Source organism: Brachypodium distachyon, chromosome 1, assembly GCF_000005505.3.
Source record: "Brachypodium distachyon strain Bd21 chromosome 1, Brachypodium_distachyon_v3.0, whole genome shotgun sequence".
NCBI classification, from domain to species: Eukaryota; Viridiplantae; Streptophyta; class Magnoliopsida; order Poales; family Poaceae; genus Brachypodium; species Brachypodium distachyon.
Window position 1 is genome coordinate 8,606,819 of NC_016131.3, and position 20,869 is coordinate 8,627,687.

General features: G+C 47.5%; 4 protein-coding genes across 6 annotated transcripts; 1 reads left to right on the plus strand and 3 right to left on the minus strand.

Moving 5' to 3' along the window:
- Positions 1–7,007: 7,007 nt before the first annotated feature.
- Positions 7,008–8,276, plus strand: LOC100832915 (elongation of fatty acids protein 3-like). The gene has a single exon (XM_003560831.4). The coding sequence runs from the start codon at positions 7,227–7,229 to the stop codon at positions 8,064–8,066; it is 840 nt and encodes a 279-aa protein (XP_003560879.1). The 5' UTR covers positions 7,008–7,226; the 3' UTR covers positions 8,067–8,276.
- Positions 8,277–10,146: 1,870 nt separating this feature from the next.
- On the minus strand, positions 10,147–10,968 carry LOC112269855. Of its 2 annotated transcripts, none has more exons than XM_024457239.1 (2): positions 10,844–10,968; positions 10,147–10,753 (listed from the first exon to the last, which is right to left on the minus strand). In XM_024457239.1, exon 2 carries the CDS (start codon positions 10,702–10,704, stop codon positions 10,534–10,536), a length of 171 nt encoding a protein of 56 aa, XP_024313007.1. In that variant the 5' UTR covers positions 10,705–10,753; positions 10,844–10,968; the 3' UTR covers positions 10,147–10,533. The 2 variants fall into 2 exon arrangements, with proteins under 2 accessions (XP_024313007.1, XP_024313008.1); XM_024457240.1 differs by having other exon boundaries at positions 10,854–10,868.
- A 705-nt stretch (positions 10,969–11,673) lies between these two features.
- On the minus strand, positions 11,674–15,083 carry LOC100839864 (pentatricopeptide repeat-containing protein At2g13600). Its single transcript, XM_010232891.3, has 2 exons — positions 12,310–15,083; positions 11,674–12,155 (listed from the first exon to the last, which is right to left on the minus strand). The coding sequence occupies exon 1, from the start codon at positions 15,026–15,028 to the stop codon at positions 12,665–12,667; it is 2,364 nt and encodes a 787-aa protein (XP_010231193.1). The 5' UTR covers positions 15,029–15,083; the 3' UTR covers positions 11,674–12,155; positions 12,310–12,664.
- Positions 15,084–16,869: 1,786 nt separating this feature from the next.
- On the minus strand, positions 16,870–19,390 carry LOC100840163. Of its 2 annotated transcripts, none has more exons than XM_024457174.1 (3): positions 18,946–19,390; positions 18,088–18,201; positions 16,870–17,192 (listed from the first exon to the last, which is right to left on the minus strand). In XM_024457174.1, the coding sequence occupies exons 1-3, from the start codon at positions 19,257–19,259 to the stop codon at positions 17,177–17,179; spliced, it is 444 nt and encodes a 147-aa protein (XP_024312942.1). In that variant the 5' UTR covers positions 19,260–19,390; the 3' UTR covers positions 16,870–17,176. The 2 variants fall into 2 exon arrangements, with proteins under 2 accessions (XP_024312942.1, XP_003559537.1); XM_003559489.4 differs by having other exon boundaries at positions 16,878–17,192; positions 18,060–18,201; positions 18,946–19,380.
- Positions 19,391–20,869: the final 1,479 nt, after the last annotated feature.

Consider the following 20,869-nt stretch of genomic DNA (forward strand, 5'->3'; position numbering starts at 1 on the left):
CCAAGAAAAACACAAAATGGCATATATTCTTTGTTTGTGCCAAAGGTAGTGTCAAATGTGACAACATAACCAACGTGTGCATAGTCAAGGATCATTTTAGCATCAGCCCAAAAATATGTTGGTTATATTCTCCTCACAATCCAATTGCAAAGCATATTGGAATGATGGGTTCTCCGCAATTTTGTCATGAAAATACTTCAACATACTTCCGGCCTATCCAAATGCCAACTCCCTTTGCCTCTTGCTCTGCAAAAAATTTCTCCGGTCACGGTAGGTGTAGCCAAGGTTAAATGTTCCACCAGCTTGACGACTAGCATGCTCATGTGCAGATTGTGACCCTATTCCAGAATCATCCGCGGTTTCAATTTCAAAAGCTTGCAATTCTGAAATTTTCCGTTGTGATGCCATCAAGTGGCGGGTTTGTGGCAAGTGAAGGAAATGATTGTGTTCAGCCACAAAATCGGTTACTATAAAGTTCCCTGCCCCTCTATCTATACCTAGGCATGGGTGGCCCGGCCCGAAGCCCGACGTCCCGGGCCGGGCTCGGGCCTCAGTTTCCAGTCCCAAGCCCGGCTCGAAAGCCCGAAAAAAGCCCGAAATGACCAAAAACGGGTATTTTTTAAGGAAAAATAGGTATAAAAAATCATTTATTTATTCCGAAAATAATTATTTTAATGCTTAAATGGCATTTCGGGGTTTCGGGCCGGGCCGGGCCAGGTTCGGGCTTTAAATTTGAACATCGGGCTTTTATGAAGCCCGGCCCGAACCCGGCCCGGCCTGAGGTTTGCCCCGGTATACCTCTATCCAATGTAAGAACCTGTTCGGAAACCCTCCGACTCCCGGCTCCCCGTGCGGATTTGGCAGAGCTAGGCCGAACGGTTTAACTCCGTGGATAAAAAATCGCGGAGTGGAGCAGCCCGCAAGCCATTTTTGCGGAGCGAGACATTCCTTGCTCCTCGTTTCGTCAGATCGGAGAGTTCGGCAAAATTACAAAAATGTTGCCACCGCCAACCCTGAACTTACTTTTTCAATGCCCTCGACCTTCCCCGAATTGTTATCTCGTTCTATTTCTCTCCCGTCAGCTCGTCTCCTCCGCTCTTCTCCCTCCTCAGGAGCTCTCGCCGCCGCCGCGCTTCCCTCTGCAGCAAATCCCGCCGCCGAGCTCCTCACCCCCCTGGAATCTCCTACCGCCGCCTCGTCAAGCAGAACAAGCGGCTCGGGACAAGGCGCTCAAGGCAGTTGCCGCTCCGGCGACGGCTCAGCAGTCCTCCGCGTGCCGCCCGCGACCTATCGGCCATGCAACCTGCGTGGAACGGCGAGGTGGGGTTGAAGAAGTGCAGAACTCATGCAAGGAGGGAACAGCGCGGGAGTGGCGGGGAGATAGGCAGCAGCCATGGTAGCCATGGTGAAGTTCTTCGTGGTTGTCTGCTGAGGAATATTCAGGCGGAGTGGAGCGCTGCCCCGAACAGGATTGGAAAATCCAGATTTGGACCAAGGAGCGTGGAATTGAGGTTTGGGAACGGAGTTGACAGATTTAATGGAGTGGAGGGATGCCGAACAGGCCCTAAGAGTCATCCTCGCTTTGCAATCGGTTCTTGTTTCAGCTCTAAAAAACTTCTTCACATGCTCCGTTTGCCCTTTTTTTCGATGACCCTCGTTAGTACAAACATATCTACATGGATTCACCTTACCATCAAATTTGCTTATATTTTTGTATCTTTTCCTCACCTCAAAGCCAGTTCTGCCACCATATGCTACCCAAAAAAGCCAAGCATCATCTATATTTCTGAATCTCAATCCAACTTGAGGCATCCCATTGTTAATTTCTGCCATTGCACAACACTCACAATTGCACAAGCAGAACAATAGATTTCTGTGAAATTGGATAGCACAACACCACATTCGATTGCACATCACAACACTGGAATTCCAAAATCATATCAAAGCACGTCCGATGAATCAGCATGTTACCTCTTGACGTCTTGGCGACGCGACGGCTCGGCGGCGTGAGGGCTGGGAGGAGCAGCAGATCGGCGGCGCGACGGATCGAAGCCGCAGCAGATCGGCAGCGCAAGGGCTCGGAGGCGCAGCAGATCGGTGCCGCGAGGGCTCGGAGGCGCAGAAGCTCGGCAGCGCCGCCCTCCTCGTCGCCTCCGTGGTGGCGCGGCCCTTCTCCCGCGTAAAAGACTTGCTAGCTGGCTCACGTCCCGCGCTTTTGCCAAGTCCAGACCTGTTTTTGCCTTAGGACGTGCCCAGCCGATGGATTTGCATCGGACGCTCGCGGTCCAGCAGGCTAAGGCGCTTGGTGACTTGCAAGAGGCAAGTCACCGAAGCAGCAGGCGAAACCTCCACTATGGAGTATATGCTAGGCCCATGGCCGGACAGGCCGAAATAGTGCAGTAATTGCGGCCCATCTCCTCACAATTCGCTAATTAACCTTTTAAGAAGCGGAAGAAGGAAATAGACAGCCAGCTGACAAACTTAAAATTCAACCTGGAGAAAGCGGATGGAAACGGAAGGCGCAAATGCGGCATGCCAGCCAGCCAAATGAAACTCAAACTTGGAGGAAGCCGAAGGAAACACACGACGCAAATGTTGAATGCCAGTCGGCCAAATTAAAACTCAACCCGCAGGAAGGGGAAGGAAATGGACAGTGCAAATTCAGAATACCAACCGTCCAAATTAAAACTTAACCTGGAGGAAGCGAAAGAAAACAGAAGGCACAAATGCGAAATGACAGCCGACCAAGTTAAACTCAATCTGGCGGAAGCGAAACAAAACGAACATTGCAAATATGGAATGCCAGCCGGTCAAATTAAAAATCAACCTGGAGGGAAGCGTAAGGAAACAGACGACGGAAATACGGAATGCCAGCCGACCAAATTAAACTCAACCTGGAGAAAGCTGAATGAAGGAAACGGACGACACAAATACGGAGTTCCAACCGAACAACTTAAAACTCAACTTGGAGGAAACGGAAAGCAAGACGACGCAAATGTGAAATGCTAACCGGCCAAATTAAAACTCAACCTGGAGCGATCCAAGAAGTGAGAAGATACAATTAATCATAAATCTATATAAATACCTCCTCGTTTCCTCCACTTCCCTTCCATCCTACCCTACCCACGGCCGTCGCCGCAAGGTAATTAACCAAGGGTTTTTATCCCATGGATAGGGAGAACCGCACCTCGAAGATGACGGCGAGCATGTCATGGGACAGACCGGCAGGATGCTGTCGCGCCTGCCGCCGCCACAGCTGCAGCCTTCCGAGGGCTTCGTGCCGACAGGGTCACAACAGTGGTTGGGCCTGCTGACAACGACGAAGAACTAGTACAAAACAAAGCTCCGTGGGAAGTTCAAGACCAACTGGTGTTGTCCATATAGGGACAAGTGCACCTTCGCCCACGGCAACGCCAAGCTCCACGGCCCATCACCTGCCACACACACGCTTCCGAGGTTGGTTGTACGGTGTGCTATAATTTTAGGGACAAGGGCTCATGCTCTCTCGCACACAATGTGTGTATGCATGCCCGATCGCGCCGGGATCTCACGGATCATTTCTTGATTGTGTCTTCTCGTTCCATTTAGGGTCGATGATTCGCAATCATATGTGAAGATGAAGCCGGTGGCGGCGCAGAAGAGTGAGATCTTGTCAGCACGGGCTGCTCTGGGGAGGGCCTTCCCGCCGGTGCCTATGTTGACCATGTACGATTATCCCCGTCAGATGCAGGAGGAGCAGGAGGGTGGTGCCAAGGTCAGCAACCTAGTGCATCTTAACCAGAAGAAGATAAGCAGCATCTATGGTGATTGGCCGGAGCAGTACTGAGAACTACAGTACCTGACCGCCATGCTCTAGTTATCTATATTTATCACCGCCATTTCTTTTAGGAGATGAATAATGCCGCCGTTTGTTATGGTTATTGTGTGTTCTCCATTTGTGTGCTATTTGCACATCTATTCTAGTAATCCGTGTCAGAAAACTTGTGTTGTCAACAATATCTTATCGGTGTCGCTGCTTTCGTTCCTTATGTCTAGCTTTGTTCTCAATGGTTCTTGTTAGCCGAACAAACCTCCTTACCTTATTGTGCTTCTAATTCTTACTGAATTATTAAAGTATTGAGTTAAAAAAATTATTATGTGTTTACCAAACGAACAAACTGTGCGTGCTCAGCCCAAAAATTGAGCGCGCTTAACAGCTCGGCTCACAAAGTGTGAAGTACACTTTTTCTCAAGGAAAAAAGACAAAGCGTGAAGTACACTCTGTGCCTCCGTGGTCAACTCACAGATCGCTTCCGTCATCACAACACACTATCGGCTTGCCAATGACGTATGGCAATGGAGGTCGGAGTTTCAGAAGCTTGGCAACTTGCTCGCCACGCCAGGGCGCTCCCGCGCGCACGGTTCCGACTCGTGCCCTAACGCGCGCTCGCGCTCGCGCAACGAAGAAGCCTGGTAACTCGCACGCTCGCCGCGCCAGGGCGCTCCCGCACACACGGTTCCGGCTTGCACTTGCGTGGCAACTTGACGTGGCAGACAACGATGCAAGTGCGTAGTCATGCGGGTCGCGCGGTATTGGCTTCCAAAAATAAAACCAAGTTTGAAGTACACTCTATGGTCCAATCGCGGATCGCTTCCGTCGTCACTGCGCAGATCCGAATCAATGCATGAGACATGCCCACTTTAGACACCGCATATCGCAAGAAACAAAACGAACATCGGAAATATTTAATGCCAGCTGGTTGAATGAAAAATCTCACACTCTTAATCTCGTGCATGGGAAATTAAAGACGCCGGCCATGATGTATGGCAATGGGGTCGGAGTTTCATAAGCCTGGCAACTCGCTCGCCGCGCCAGGGCGATCCCGCGTGCGCGGTTTTGGCTCGCGCACGCGCTCGTGTGACGAAAAAGCCTAGCAGCTCGCTCGGCGTGCCAGGGCGCTCCCGTGCGCTAACGCGCGCACGCACTCGCGTGACGAAGAAGCCTGGCAAGTCGTTTGTCGTGCCAGGGCGCTCCCGCGCGCATGATTCTGGCTCGCGCTCGTGTGGCAACTTGACGTGGCAGCCAATGTGGCAAGTGCGTAGTCACGGCGCGTCGCGCAGAAGGTCTATAACGTGAAAGTCGCGCGGTATTCGCGTCCAAAAATAAAAACAATTGTGAAGTACACTTGCTTCCGTCGTCACAACACACAATCGGCTTGCCAACGTGCGCCGATCCGAATCAATGCATGAGATTTGCCGGAGCAGTACTGAGAACTACGGTACTTGACCGCCATGCTCTAGTTATCTATATTTATCACCGCCATTTCTTTTAGGAGATGAATAATGCCGCCATTTGTTATGGTTATTGTGTGTTCTCCATTTGTGTGCTATTTGCACATCTATTCTAGTAATCCGTGTGAGAAAACTTGTGTTGTCAACAATATCTTATCAGTGTCGCTGCTTTCGTTCCTTATGTCTAGCTTTGTTCTCAATGGTTCTTGTTAGCCGAACAAACCTCCTTGCCTTATTGTGCTTCTAATTCTTACTGAATTATTAAAGTATTGAGTTAAAAAAATTATTATGTGTTTACCAAACGAACAAACTGTGGGTGCTCAGCCCAAAAGTTGAGCGCGCTTAACAGCTCGGCTCACAAAGTGAGAAGTACATTTTTTCTCACGGAAAAAAGATAAAGTGTGAAGTACACTCTGTGCCTCTGTGGTCAACTCACAGATCGCTTCCGTCATCACAACACACAATCGGATTGCCAATGACGTATGGCAACGGGGGTCGAAGTTTCAAAAGCTTGGCAACTTGTTCGCCCCGCTAGGGCGCTCCCGCGCGCCCGGTTCTGACTTCCGCTCCCGCGCGCCCGGTTCTGACTTCCGCTCCCGCCCTAACGCGCGCACGCGCTCGCCTGACGAAGAAGCCTGGTAACTCACGCGCTCGCCGTGCCAGGGCGCTCGCGCACGCACGGTTCCGACTCGCGCTCGCGTGGCAACTTGACGTGGCTGCCAACGTGGCAAGTGCGTAGTCACGACGGGTCGCGCGGAAGGTCTACGGCGCGAACGTCGTGCGGTATTCGCATCCAAAAATAAAACCAAGTGTGAAGTACACTCTGTGGTCCGCTTGCGGATCGCTTCCGTCGTCACAACACACAATCGGCTTGCCAAAATGCGCTGATCCGAATCAATGCATGAGACAGCCCCATTTTAGGTATCGTACAGCGCTAGAAACTCGTGCATGGGAAATTAAGGACGCCGGCCATGATGTATGGCAACGGGGGTCGGAGTTTCAGAAGCCTGGCAAGTCGCTCGCCGCGCCAGGGCGCTCCCGCGCGCACGGTTCCCGCTCGCACGACGAAGAAGCCTGGCACCTCGCTCACCGCGCCAGACCGCTCCCGCACGAACGGTTCCGGCTCGCGCTTGCGTGCTAACGTGCGCACGAGCTCGCGCGACGAAAAATCCTGGCAGCTCGCTCACCGCGTGGCAACTTGACATGGCAGCCAACGTGGCAAGTACGTAGTCATGGCGCGTGGCGCGGAAGGTCTACGGCGCGAACGTCGCATGGTATTCGCGTCCAAAAATGAAACCAAGCTCTCTGGTCCGCTCGCGGATCACGTCCGTCGTTACAAGACACAATCGGCTTGTCCACCTGCACCGATCCGAATCAATGCATGAGAAAGGCTCATTTTAGGCACCGCACAACGCTAGAAACAAAATATGGAATACCAGTTGGTCAAATTAAAAAATTTGCAGTCTTAATCTCGTGCATGGGAAATTAAAGACGTTGGCCATGATGTATGGCAACGGGGTCAGAGTTTCAGAAGCGTGGCAACTCGCTCGCCACGCCATGGCGCTCCCGCGCGCGCGTTTCCGCTCGCGCGACGAAGAAGCCTAGCAGCTCACTCGCCGCGCCAGGGCTGGCACGTGCACGCGCTCGCGTGGCAAGTTGACGTGGCAACCAATGTGACAGGTGCGTCAGCGCGAACGTCGCGCGGTATTCGTGTCAAAAATAAAACCAAGTGTGAAGAACACTGCGTCGCTTCCATCGTCACAAACACACAATCGGCTTGTTCAACATGCGTCGATCCGAATCAATGCATCAGACATGCCCATTTTAGTCACCTCACAGCACCACTGGGCTGGACAGACGGCACCGGTACGGCGCTGGCTGCTGCTCCATCCGATATTCCCGATTAGCTCGACGTGTCACGCAGACCACCACACGACACGAGGAAACAATTCTCCATGGCCGCCGCGCTGCTGCGCCACGCCCGGTGGCTCCTGGTGGAGCGCCCCGCCGTCGCCTCCTTCCGCTGGCGCCGGGGCGTAACGCCCGCCGCGTCCCCGTCCTTCGCCGCCGCCGCCGTCTGCGCCTACCTGGCCGCGGTGCTCCTCCTCCACCGCCGCGCCCCGGCCCTCCCTCCCCGCCTCCTCCGCGCCGTCTCCGCGCTCCACAACACCGTCCTCCTCGCGCTCTCCGCCACCATGGCCGCGGGCTGCGTGCTCTCCGCCGCGGCCACCGCCCCCTCCCCCCGGTGGGTCTTCTGCTTCCCGCCGGGCGCCGATGCCACGCCGCCGTCGGGCCCGGTCTTCTACTGGGCGCACGTGTTCTACCTCTCCAAGATCTACGAGCTCGGCGACACGCTGCTCATCCTCCTCGCCCGCCGCCCGCTCACTTTCCTCCACGTGTACCACCACGCCGTCGTCATCGTCATGTGCTACCTCTGGCTCGCCACGCGCCAGTCGCTCATGCCCGTCGCCCTCGTCACCAACGCCACCGTGCACGTCGTCATGTACGGCTACTACCTCTGCTGCAGCCTGGGCCTCCGCTGGCCACCGCGGTGGAAGCGCGCCGTCACGGAGCTGCAGATCGTGCAGTTCCTCTTCAGCTTCGCGGCCTCCGTCGTCATGCTCTGGTTCCACTTCGCCGGCGGCGGGTGCGAGGGGATGGCCGGCTGGGCCTTCAACGCCGTCTTCAACGCGTCGCTGCTCGCGCTATTCCTCGACTTCCACGGCGCCGCCTACGCCGCCGCCACGGGCAAGAAGAAGAAGAGGAGCAGCAACAGTGGGGAAAAAACAGAGTGACGACGTGCACCAAGAGGGGAATCAGTGAGCTGACGATTTTCAGCATTCCTGAATACTGAGTTTTAGGCTTGTTGGAATTGTAAAATGCGATGGCCTTTATTATTGTTAACAATTCTGGTTCAAATTTCCCGAATTATCATGATCTTCATGTTGCAATCTTAAATTGAGAATTGCTGCGGGCAAATGGCAATTCATTCATCTGCTTTCTAATGTGGATCTTTATCGAGTTTTGCAGTTTACACTTCGGGGTGAATGTGAAGTCGAGAGTAACCGCTGACGAATTTTCTTATCTTTACCGAAAAAAAAATCATCGCTAGCTACAAAATTACAAATCGCATGCGTATGAAGTTCAAACAGTATTACTCACTGTCCATTGCCTCGGTCCACAATTCGACCATACCGAGAGCAAGCAAACAGTGGCAGCTCGCTTGGCTCATCGTTTGAGCCTGGAATCATGATATATTTTTTTAATTTCAGAAACCAACTTGTTTGCTTGTTGCTACAAAAATTAAAATTTCAAATTTTATGAAATCATACCTATACCTCTTCGCCTCATTGATCTCGAGAGTATTGCTTGGACTCGTGCTGGTCTTCTTAAGAATGTTTGCTTTAGGTTTGCTAGTTCGATGGGTGAGTTGTGGAGTGTGCGTGAGTAATCGGTTTGTAGTGAGCCTACGGGCTTGAACTGCGTCGCAGTTTCTTCTTCAATATATGATACACTCGTCCGAGTGTATTCTAGAAAAGAAAATAAGAAATCATACCTATACCTGATCCCATTTCCTTTCGAAAAGACATCATTAATTGTATCTCATTCTACAAATCCATGCGATGGACAAATATAATTTTCGGATGTAGAATTCAAATTCAACTAACTTTAAAAAATTTGATTTCATTTTCTACCAAATGAAATGAAATGAGAGGTACCAAATGAGTTGTTAATCTAAAATCTAAAAAAACACTAACACAAGATAATTTTAAAACTAATCAGCAAGTCTTGGAGCAGTTAAATATGGATACAAGATAAAACTATTACAAGAACCATATTTCATTTTCTCAGCAAATACTATTTAGCCGTAGTTTGGAGGTCATACAAAAGTGTATATAGGAATAAAGGAAGTACAATATACCATCTATTTATGTTAGGTTTAGCTTTGCGACATAAGGTTTTGGGCGACAAAGAGAATCAAAGAAAAAGATGATGTTAGCCCAAGAACTAACAAAGCACAAATGCCTTTAAGCAAAAAAAAAATTGTTGAACTGCTAGTTTGAGTTTTGTAAAGACTGCTATCCGATCAATTTTATTTCCCCTGCGTGTTTAATCTGTTGTATTGCGGGATTTTCTTTTGCTTCCATCTCTCATACTAGGATTCCATAATTTTAGTTAAAATATGTTGCTACATTACATTTAGTCTATCTTCTAAAATCTGAAAAATAACCCTAAAATGTAAGGAAGAGGTAGGGTAGTGCATTTAAAAATTGTACCCCCTCTGTCTCAAAATAAATGACGTGAATTTGCATAGATACTTATACAAATTCACGTTATTTATTTTGAGATGGAGGGAGTATTTGGAATAGGTGCAGGAAAAACTAGCTCGTATTTCCCACACGAGTACAAAACGGGGTGGACGACACTGGAGTCGTGGGTGATACATGACTTGATGACGCGTCCCCATTTTGTTTTCTATCTATTGAAGTGCTTGACAAACTCAGTGGGCGTTGCAATTGACTATCATTTCGGCAATTCTGGGAGCTTCTCTAATTATTGAAGCCACGTGAGTACATGACGAGATGAACGATTCCCGGAGAAAGTAGAACCTCCTTGAAATGAAAATGGATGCTTGATCTCTCATCTCTATGCGCATCGAAAGAAAAAGTTTTCCATGTCTTGGTTTTGAAGATAGTTTGCTTCTACCTGCTCATTGTTTAACAGCTTGACGCCGTTCTCAGAAGTCGTTGTTGCTTATTAATAGGGCATGTGGTCACTATGTACTAGATATTATTGTTCAGAAAAGCACCTTCTAAAACAACATGTACTTTAGAGCAGAGTACCTCATCAATTTTTTCTTCAAGAAAGAAATGCTGCAACCCTGTCCATGTTTTTTTGCCCACAGGAATGAATATTTATCTTTACCAATCATCTACTACGAGAATGAACAACCCGGATTTCAACATGGCGAATACACATGTAAATTGTACCGAACAATAGAAGAACCTCTCAGGCAAGAGTTCACACAATCTGCACCTAAATCTCATAGTTTATCTTTCACCAAGTTTACACAATTTGCACCTTGGACTCTATAGCTCCCCCTTGGTTAAACCAAAACATGCACCGAGATGATCTATTCTCTTCTCTCAGAGATGAAGCCACTGTACACAGCTTCACCTATCCGGGATTCCGGGCAGCCCCAAAGAACCAAAACCGAAAAGAAAAGATGGGCACCTAACCACTGACCTTCCTAGCAGCTAGCTAGAAGCCACCGGGCCCCCGGCCGGAGAAGGCCATGGCGAAGAGGACGACGACGAGGTAGAAGAGTATGACGACGAGCTTCATCTGGAACATGGCGAAGAAGAGCTTCACCATGAACACCAGCAGCAGCGCGTTGAAGATGACCGCTATGGCGGCCTCCAGGGGCTCCATCCCCGTCGCCGCCGGCACGACCAGACCAGCCCCGGCGAATCGGCGGTAGCTAAAAGGGCGGGTCAATCGGTGGTACAGTATGTATGTACGCCGAAGTGTCAGCTGAGTGGGGAAAGGAAGGGACTAGAAGGAGATGCACCTGACCTGACCTGCGGCTGAGGCTGACGCGTTTTTGTGCTCAGATTGATGTGGCCGACGCCGATCGCGCGTGGGGAAAAGTGCGAGTGTGTGAACTGCCTAGCAGCTGCGGAGGTGTCCCTGGCCCTGCTGAATCTTCTATTCCGATCGGTTGGGCCGACACGGAGGGTTAAAGTAAGTTCACATACGAGGCAGAAGGTTCCGTCTGTCAGTTGTCAACTCTGCACCGGCCAATTCTCTCACCAGATGGAATCATATTTCTCTATCAAAAAAGGAAATTAGCTGGAATCATATTGCTCTCTCAGAAAAAGAAATTAGCTGGAACCAAAGGATCTGCACACTTTCCCGAGTCCCAGACCCTTTTTGTTTTTACAGTCAACATCGCCCACGCACACGACACGTATACACATTTTAGGCGAAGACATCACTCGTAGCACGTGACAACTATAGAATTGACAAAGATAGTGCAATTTCACGAGCCACTGTTAAAATTCGTGTAAATGTGAGGATGGCTGTTCACAGTAGTATCTCGTACTGTACATGTGTATATGAGCGTACAGAGCAAATGATGTCGCCTGCCACTTCTTTTTAAGCAGTTAAAAATGCGCATCGACGGAAATTATTGAATGCTGCTCTTTTCTCAGTGAAAAGGAAGAAACACTGCCAGTTTTTTTTCTTCTATAAAGAACAATAACACGAGGAAGTGTGTATGAATCTCAAATTATAGTCCTTCATTTAGCTTGCCTAACCCCTCGCTTCACACGGTCAGAATCTCAAATGTACCCTACTGCAAATGCTTTTCAAGAAAGGTTGTATTCCATTAGGAGCCTGTAAAAGACATTATGGTTTCCTTTAATGAAACCGGAGGGCAGCCTCCGTTGATAAAAAAAAAATCCATTAGGAGCCATTGGTTAACCAGATAAACTTAGTAGAGCAAAATAAAATAGCACCCACATCCAGCGTTTGCCGCTGCATCAACTCAACTACTCAACTGATACTCAGAGCATATGCCCAGTTGACAGTTTTGAGATCTGAAAACAGTGAAACCATAGCACACAAAGGAACATAAGAAAATATCATCAGGTGCAACTGAAATCATGTAAACAATACAATTTAACCTTCAAGATCACTGTGGGTTAACCCCGCTCGGCAGCTCCAAACAAAATTATCGCCACTGTTAAACAATAGCCTGAGCTCCCTATGACCTTTGCATTTCTTTCTCATGCATAGATGTAGGTAGATCATTTGACATATTTTCGGAAGCATTTAACTGCATACAGAGTAGCTAAGAAGTACTCCGTAGCTTCCAATGACTGCAATAAACAAAAAGAATCATTGATATTGTCGGTCAAGCCAAATGACTCGGAAATCAGGTACTAATTGCTCGAGTAAGAAATATATCTTACCTTTAATCACTAGATGACAGCTTAAAAAATAGAGAAGCAGCATTATGATGGCAGTATTTACCTGACTTGCTAAGAGCTGATTTTTCAAGTTGAGAAGTCACCCTGAACTTATCGATGTAGCCTTTTCTCCTTGGTAATGTCATGACCAGCTAAATCAGCCGGATTTTCCAAGCGTACTCAGTTATTTTGCAATAACTCCAGCATGCTATTCTTGTTGGTGAATGCAATCACATAAATGCTATAGAATTTGCAACTAGATGACAGCAAGTAAGATACCCCTTTTGATAATTTAGTGCATTATGGCAACCATCATTACCAAAGCCAAACTCAATTCCCTCCAGATCATTCTCCAGAAACATCTGCATAGTTCTTTAGTCAAGGCTTGTCCTCACTGGTAATCTATTAACATCATGAATTCAAGCACTCAATTCCCACAATAGTAAATCCAAGATCTCATGGATCTCCAGTGACAATGGATGCTTTGCCTCCCAGGAAAAAAAGCCTTGATATTGACCTCTTACTTGAACCCAGCTACACCCTCCATCTTTCTTTAGTGTAATCCCTTTCATCAGTATCCTCATTTCGGCGGCATCTTTCCATCTTCCACATGATGCGTACATATTTGAGAGTAGTACATAGCCTGCTGTATTATCCTTATCCAACTCCTGAAGCCTCTTTGCAGCCCTCTCGCCAATCTCCTCATTCCTGTAAATATTGCAAGCACTCAGAAGAGCAGCCCATGAATTTGCTTCTGATGCGATTGGGATTTTCATCAGAAGATCTTCTGCCTCTTTCAGTCGCCCTGCTCGAGCTAGGACATCAACCATACATGTATAGTGCTTCTCTTTAGGTGAAATACCCCATGCCTGCATTGTTTCAAAATAATGTATGGCTTGCTCCACCAAACCACCATGGGAACAAGCAAATAGAATAGCTAGAAAAGTATGCTCATTTGGTGCTATTCTATTTACCAACATATCCTCAAATAATAAAATAGATTCCTCTGCAAAACCATTTTCAGCAAGTCCTTGAATCATGGCTGTCCAAGTGACATCATTTCTTTCTGGCATTTGATAAAATATCCTCTTGGAGTTCTCTAAATCCCCTGCCTTGGCATACATGTCACTAATCGCGGTCCCTATAACAACACATTCCTCGATTCCTAGCTTGATGGCCTTAGCATGAGCCATCTTGCACATCTCTAAAGAGCACAAGTTTGCACAAGCAAGAAGAACACTTGACAAGGTAATTTTTCCTGGAATCTGCCCAGAAGCCAACATTGCATTGAATGATTTTAGTGCATCAACGAATTGTCGATTTTGCGCATAACCAGAGATAATCGTATTCCATGAAGCTGCATTCCTTGCAGGCATCTTCTTGAAGAGGTCCACAGCTTCCACCATTTTCCCGTTGTAGCTATAACCTGAAACAAGAGAGTTCCAGCACACTATGTTCTTTTGTGGGAGGGTGTCGAAAATCCTTTGCGCATCTATGCATTGCTTGCATTTGCAGTACATGTCAATCAGAGAGCTGGATACAAAGACATTGCTGCTACAGCCCATCTTTAAGGTATGGGCATGGATCGTTGTTCCTCGTCTAAAGTCCTCGAGACTAGCACAACCACTGAGCACACTAGAGAAGCATGAAATGTTCGGCCGACAACCATCAGCCAGCATTTGACTGTAAAGTTTCACTGATTCTGCTGCATTGCCTTTCTGTTCATGCCTAGCAATCAAAGTACCCCAGGAGACCTCATTTCTCTCAGGCATTGCATCAAGAACCCGCCGAGCTCCGTCAAGGTCACCCATCTCTGCGTACACATCAAGCAATGCAGTCCATGAAACCACGTCCTTCACCTTCATCTCATCAAACACCCTGTGGGCTGCAGCTGTGTCCCTCATTCTTAGATACAACGTGATCAAAGAATTTTGGACCCCGATCTCCTTCTCAAAGAAGTTCAATTTAATCGCCAACCCCACGACTGACATGGCTATGCCAAATTCACCTGCACCGACACATGCCTTGATCATGCATACAAAAGTGATCTCATTAGGCCTGACGCTGCAGCTGAGCATTTTGTGAAAGATGCCAAGAGCATTATGGTGGAGCTCATTGCGAACAAACCCTGCAATCATTGCCGTATAGAAGGCCACAGTTCCGAGCGGGCACAGATCATACAACTCAACAGCGTCTTCTACACACCCACGCTTCATCAACGCATCTATCATGGTGGTGTGCGACACGATGCTCCTCTCGGGCATTCCGTCGAACAGCCTGCGAGCGGAAACCAAATCCCCGGCCTTGACATACTGTGACACCATGAAGTCATACGTGAAGGAGGAGGCGGCATCCATCGCCACACAATCATCAAAGACACGGTCGCGTTCCGTGGCGCGAGCAAAAGCGGCGTAGGTGGTGAGGAGGTGCGAAGCCACGGAGCGGTCGGCAGCGACGCCCGAGCGTACAGCGTGCGCGTGAAGCGAGAGGGCGAGCGGCAGGTTGTTGGAGAATGACGAGGAGGAAGCGAGCGCGTTGTTGCTAGTGGTTGTGGTGGCGCCGCAGAGGCGGAGGAGGGAAGTGCATGTCTCGGCGTAGGACTTGAAGGTCTTCGCTGTAGGCGCGATAGGCGGGCCGTTGGCCAAGCGGAGCTTGAAGACTTTCAGTGGGAGGGATAGAGGAGAATGTGCCTTGTCCGGTATCATCCTGGTAGCTGGATGCGCCGTCGCTGCCGGCGGTGGCTGTCGCGGCCGCGGCCGCTTCGTGCGAGCCGCCGCTCTCATGCTCCCATGGAGGAGGGCACACGCCGCACACGCCACGCGGAGACAAAATTGGCCCGCTTCCAGAGCTTGCTGGGCCGCATAAGCATGCATACCTAGATAGTTACAAGCACAGGCGGCCCAAATAACACCGCGAACCGTGAGCCAGAGAAGTAGAGAACTGACTCAAAAGCCCCTCGCGAACCTGACAATCCCCTCTACCATGCTCAAAAAAAAAACCGACAATCCCCTCTACCCTTCAAAAGAAAAAATTGAGGATTCCCTCAACAAACGGAAGCCGACGGTAAGAGGATTAGATAAAGTTATTGAGTTGATGAAATGCTTTTCGTGCGGATGAAGATTCTTCATTAATTTCATATGTTTACTGCTCATCTTATCTACTCTACTTTTTTTTGTTTTTTATATCTACTCTACTTACTTACCTAGAGTGGTTTGTTCTTTCCCTAAAAAAAGTCATTTATTTTTCTTTTCCATATGTCCGTGGTACCTTTTCAGCCATGGTAAAAAAGGGTTAAAATCGTCTAAAAATGGATTCAAAATGAGTGGCATCGGAAAAAATAAATCCAAAGCTCCTTTGGAGCAAAGGATTTTCACAGGAAAGGAACTCAACAGGAAATCTCCCTATGAAACCCTTTGGAATTTAGAATTGGCTCTGTGAATTTCTATAAGAATGCTTCATTTCCTTCATGTTTTGGAGAATTTTAAACATCTGCTCAAGCCTCATGTTTTCACTTCCTTTGAGAAGTCTAATGCAACATGTGCCTCTATCTCTCATCTTTTTTCTCTCTTAAAGAAAATGTTTATTGTAAAATTTCTATGAAGCACCCAAACAACAGTGTAGTACAATTTCCATGTTTCATATCCTATAGGAATCCACAAAACATGACATCTAATTCAAGAATTTTCCTGTTTCTATGTTTTTCACATCTTGTGTTTCAAATGAGGCCAAACCTTATCAAATGTCTTGACATACATAAAAAGATGGTAGTTATTAAATGTTATTGAAGCACTAAATCTGATGTTGATTTCCCCACATTCTTTGCATTGAGTGCTAGATTTTATGACAACTGAGCTTGGATTCATGTTAGAATTTGTGTTGTGAGCCTGATCAGTCCAAGCCCGATTTTAATAAATTCTGAAAAATCTCAAAAGCACCGTTCATGAAGTGGGATGAGGGGAGTGAGAAGGAAATAGTCACACCTTGCTAGTTTAGAGTGAGTGAGACCAACATATAAGGGATGTTGCTTCTCACCTATTGAGCAAGTGAGCAAGGGAAATCCCCATGCGCGCTCCTCCTCCTCCGCTCGCCTCGCCTCGCGCGCCGCGTTTAGTGGATCGAATTTGAGTTCGAGCCGTCCCTCCGATCGGTACCCAACACAACCGCGCTAGGGTTTCGCCTGTTTCTCGCTTTTGCGCCGTCGTCGTAGTCTACTCCATCCAAACGCCGGCGTGCACCAGCGATCGGGAGAGCAAGTCTCCGGAACCTTTCGCCTTTGCGATCCTGTACGGGAGAGGGCGAATAAGGTTTTTGGAAAGCGCTCCGTGCGACTGCTCGCTTCCCTGCAACCACGGGTCGTCTACCTTCTCAATCCGACGGGTGCGCGACGCGCCGCCGTCTTCTTCGTCAACTACTTCGTCAAGCGAACGTAACAGCAACGGCTTCCTCTCCACCGCAACAGTACGTACATTGTGATTCGATCTGTTGTTTAGTTATGATCTGCGAGTTCATATTGTTGTTCGTTGGGCTGTTTAATACTTCTAGTATTTTCGAGATGCGTCTGCTAGCTGCTACTGTTGTCATGATCTATATTCTGGAATTATTCATTGAATTGTTATTCTCGAAATTGCTTAATTATCCAACAATTCAGTGATAACAATGAAGAGTTCTTGGCAGAACAACGTAGGAAGCTCCAGGGTTTCATTTTACAACTGATGTATATTTCCGTCGTGTTTGGGGCATGCATCATGTCACTGATTTGGATTTAACTGATCCATCTGTATGTTGATGTTGAATTCTACACACACCAGTGGTGCAATCTGCACAACCATTTTCTATCTACTTCAGGAAGTAATACCACAAACAAGACTACATTTTCTCCATCCCGTAGGTATCTTCAGCACCACTAGACACCTTTTTTCTCCTCTCAGATATCATCTCGGTGTATGCCTGACAAGTCAAAGGTTAAGTTCTAACTCAGTTTTGAGCGTGAAACTTGTAAGCATATAATGCAAAGTACTGCAGGAAAGAATGTTAAGATGTTTTTCATATCAAAATATCTATCTCGAAAGAAAATGCATGCTGCTAGCACAATCCTTCAACACAAATTTGCCTGATGCTTGTAATTTATAACTCATAATCTACAGTAGATAATTCTGTCTGTTCCAACTTACAAACAAGGTTGTAAGTTTAACTGACAATCTACAGAACAAGGGTTTAGGAGACAGTAAGTTAGCAGTAAGTGGTGAGTAAATTTCGCACCTGGACACCTTGCAATCTCAGTTCATGGAAAATCTACATCTGACTAATTTTGGGACGCTAGGAATTTTACTGGATCAAAGTCATAAACTACAGAAGTAGATGTTGGATCGACGAGAAATATTTCTTGTGCTGAATATAATGCAACCAACTAGTCTCTGGTATATTCCAGTAAATTCAGATATGTAGAATCAAGGTAACAAATTCAGGTTTGGTATTTGCATTTTGTGAACACACCGTGCTAAAGCTGATAAGCCTTATTATATGTCTTGTCAGTTGTAACTGAGACTGTGTCAAAGCACATGCTGTGATTATGTCTTGTAGGTTGTAACCACATATGTTAACAACATAAGTTTGCAAGTAAGAACCAAGTTAATATTAAAAAAATGTGTTATTTCCATCTTGCATGATTAGCAGTCAAGAATTTTTCATGATCGTGGAACAAAGAAAATTGAAGCCTGTGTCATAATTCACACTTTTAGGAAACCAAAAATTCTCAAGAATCATTTCAACAAAATAAATAATGTAAAGAAAGGGTTAGAAAAATGGTGCAGAAACCTTAGGATAGGAGTAAAGAAATATGTACCACCATGCACATATTACAAAAGAAACTCCTCCAGTGATCAGAGCTGAGTGGATGAGCACCCAGCTACAGGCAACTGCAACGGCTCCTGATAGTAAGATTGTCCAAGGCTGACACCTGAAACAGATAAATTCAGTACTAAATACTTGTCGAAGTAAGAAGAACTGAAGCATACAAGCAAAGTATATGGTTGTAGCAAGAAAGATTGAAACTGTAAAATGTTCAACAATGGACAATGGAACAATATCGAGTGAAATCTAACAGTTTCCTTCTTAACTATCTAATATAATTCCTCACAAGAAAAACTCTCTTATATAATTCCCAGCTCTGTATTTTTATCTGGTATTTTACGAGTTAGTTAGATTATAATCTGATTTGCCAATCGTGAGCCGTTTTTGCACATTATATTACTTGAAGTTCAGTCCACTATAGTTTAGTACAGAAACTGAGCACTCAGCATAAATCGGTATGCATCAATTAGGCCATAACTTGTTTACAGCAAACAAGCAAAATATATATAAAAAATGTGCGAAACATAATGAAAATTTGATACACGTTCCAAAATCTGGTATGGATTCAAGCTTTACAACGGTATATACTGGTGTACTCCTGAAATGAAACAGGGCGGTAAGCCTTTCATCTAAAAAAAATACTGGTGTACTCTAATTTGATTACTACACAATACTAAATAATAATGACATGAAGTTAGAGATATTCCTCTGATGCAGGCAAAAAGAAATCACATGTTTGGTTCACATAATCAGTGTGTTTGTCTTTCAGTTGCCACCGCTATTTTTCTCACGTTCAGCCGCTCATTCATGGCGGCAAGAAACGAGTAATTAGGGAGGTAAGAAACCATACCAAGCAGGCTTGGTGTCCCAGACGGAGTCATACTCGAGGGACAGGTAGTTGAGGTACCCGTCCATGTCGTCCACCACGCCGTCCTCCCGGAAGAACTCCGCCCCGCCGCTCTTGCTCCCCTCCTTCCCGCCGCCCCGCGCCGCGCCGGCGCGCTGCCGCCCGCCCGCGAGCCGGAGCCGGGCGCAGGAAGAGGCAGACGGGGACGGGAGAGGCGTGGTGGCCGCGAGTCCCCGCGGGAGCGAGAAGCCGGCCGGGCCGCGGCAGCCCGAGCAGAACGGCGGCGGGGTGGACGGGAGCAGGTAGAGCGCGCCCATTTCTTGGGTTCCGTTCACGTACGGTGCGCTGCGGCTGCCTCCCTTCCTGCCTCTGCGCTGCGGCTAGCGATGCTGAAGCTATGGCCAGCCAGCGTCGAGGAATGAGGAGAGGAATGTGCTCTGCTTTCTTGGCAAAAATTTAGAGCAAGATTAGAAGTCCTGGTCGTGGAAATACGGCCCAATGTGCTGAGATTATTAACGCTTCGATGTTTTGGGCCATAAAAGTAGGCCCGGTTTACAGAAACAGTTAACCAGTCAGCCCATTCATGCAGGCCAGTCCCAGCCCGGCCCACTCTTGCAACCTCTTATCTTACCAACTGTCCTCCCATTCTTCCCTCAAAAGAAAAAAGAAAAAAAAATGTCCTCCCATTCTATACGTTGCACTAGTAGTGTGTTTTCATCCAATCAAAAGAACTTTTCGATGCGGATGATCTGAATATGTCTAGGTAGGATCGGACAGATCGGTTAGCAAAAGATCTCCGTGCACTGGAGCATGATGGCCGATCCAGGTAGCAGGTGAAGCACAAAGAGGCGGTCGCACTCCATCAAGGCATCAACACAACAGATTAATCATCATCGAGCCCCCCTACAGCTCCACAGAAAAAGCAAACAGATATACACTAGGCTACTACTGCTCCTCGCTATGGCCCAATCTACAACCCGGCCTGTCCGTTCTTGTCAGCAACTCTAGTAGGAGTACTCTACTGGACAGCCCTGCATGACCAAAGCGCATTGCCCATGTCCAATGCCCACTCCTACTGGAAGCAAGTACTGACCTACAACCGCTGCACGGTCGAAACTCTATCCGGAAGTCCAGCCTCGCGGATCAGCATCCAGCTCTGACAACCGACGAGGCACCACGTGACCCCAGCTCGCCAGCATTTATCGTCAGCTTTGGATAAGAACGCTCGGCTTTCTTCAGGAATTAACTGCTCTAACACGAGGCACCGACGCATCACTAGATCCTCAATTTAATTAATTACATTAGATTCGTTATCGAGAGAACTTTATAATGATATAATTATTTATTTTATATTTAATTAGTTAAATTGAGATCTAGAGATGCGTGTGTGTCTCATGTTGTGAGAAGGAGGGAGTAAAAGGATAGGATCGCTTCGTCCTATCTACAATCTACTCCTGCTCAAGCCTACGCGCGAGGGAAACGTGAACATCACGGCTACAACGAGAGACAGGGATAAAGAAATGAGTAGAAGAAGGCTATTCTGGATAGCGACAACCAACGCGGCACGACGAAGGAACAGTGATCCAGTGCAGCAACAAACAAACAACAAACAAAGAAATGAGGCGGAGGCCACGATCTCTGGAACGGAAACGTACCAATCCGTCCGCGTCATCGCCCACGTATCTCTCGGCAACAACAATCCCACCGTCCAATTATGTCGCTATAGCTTTAGTACGAAAGCACGCTGTCGTCAGGCGATTATTTTTCCTTTCCTTCCTTCGTTACGGAGCCATCGATCCATTTCTGTCTCTAGACGGTGGGCATAAAATAAGCTCCATTTTGGGGATGCTTGTGACACCTCTTAATCCGTTTAAAAAAGAATCGTTCACATGTAGTGATCATTTTAGGGTAAATGTTTCTGAAATCG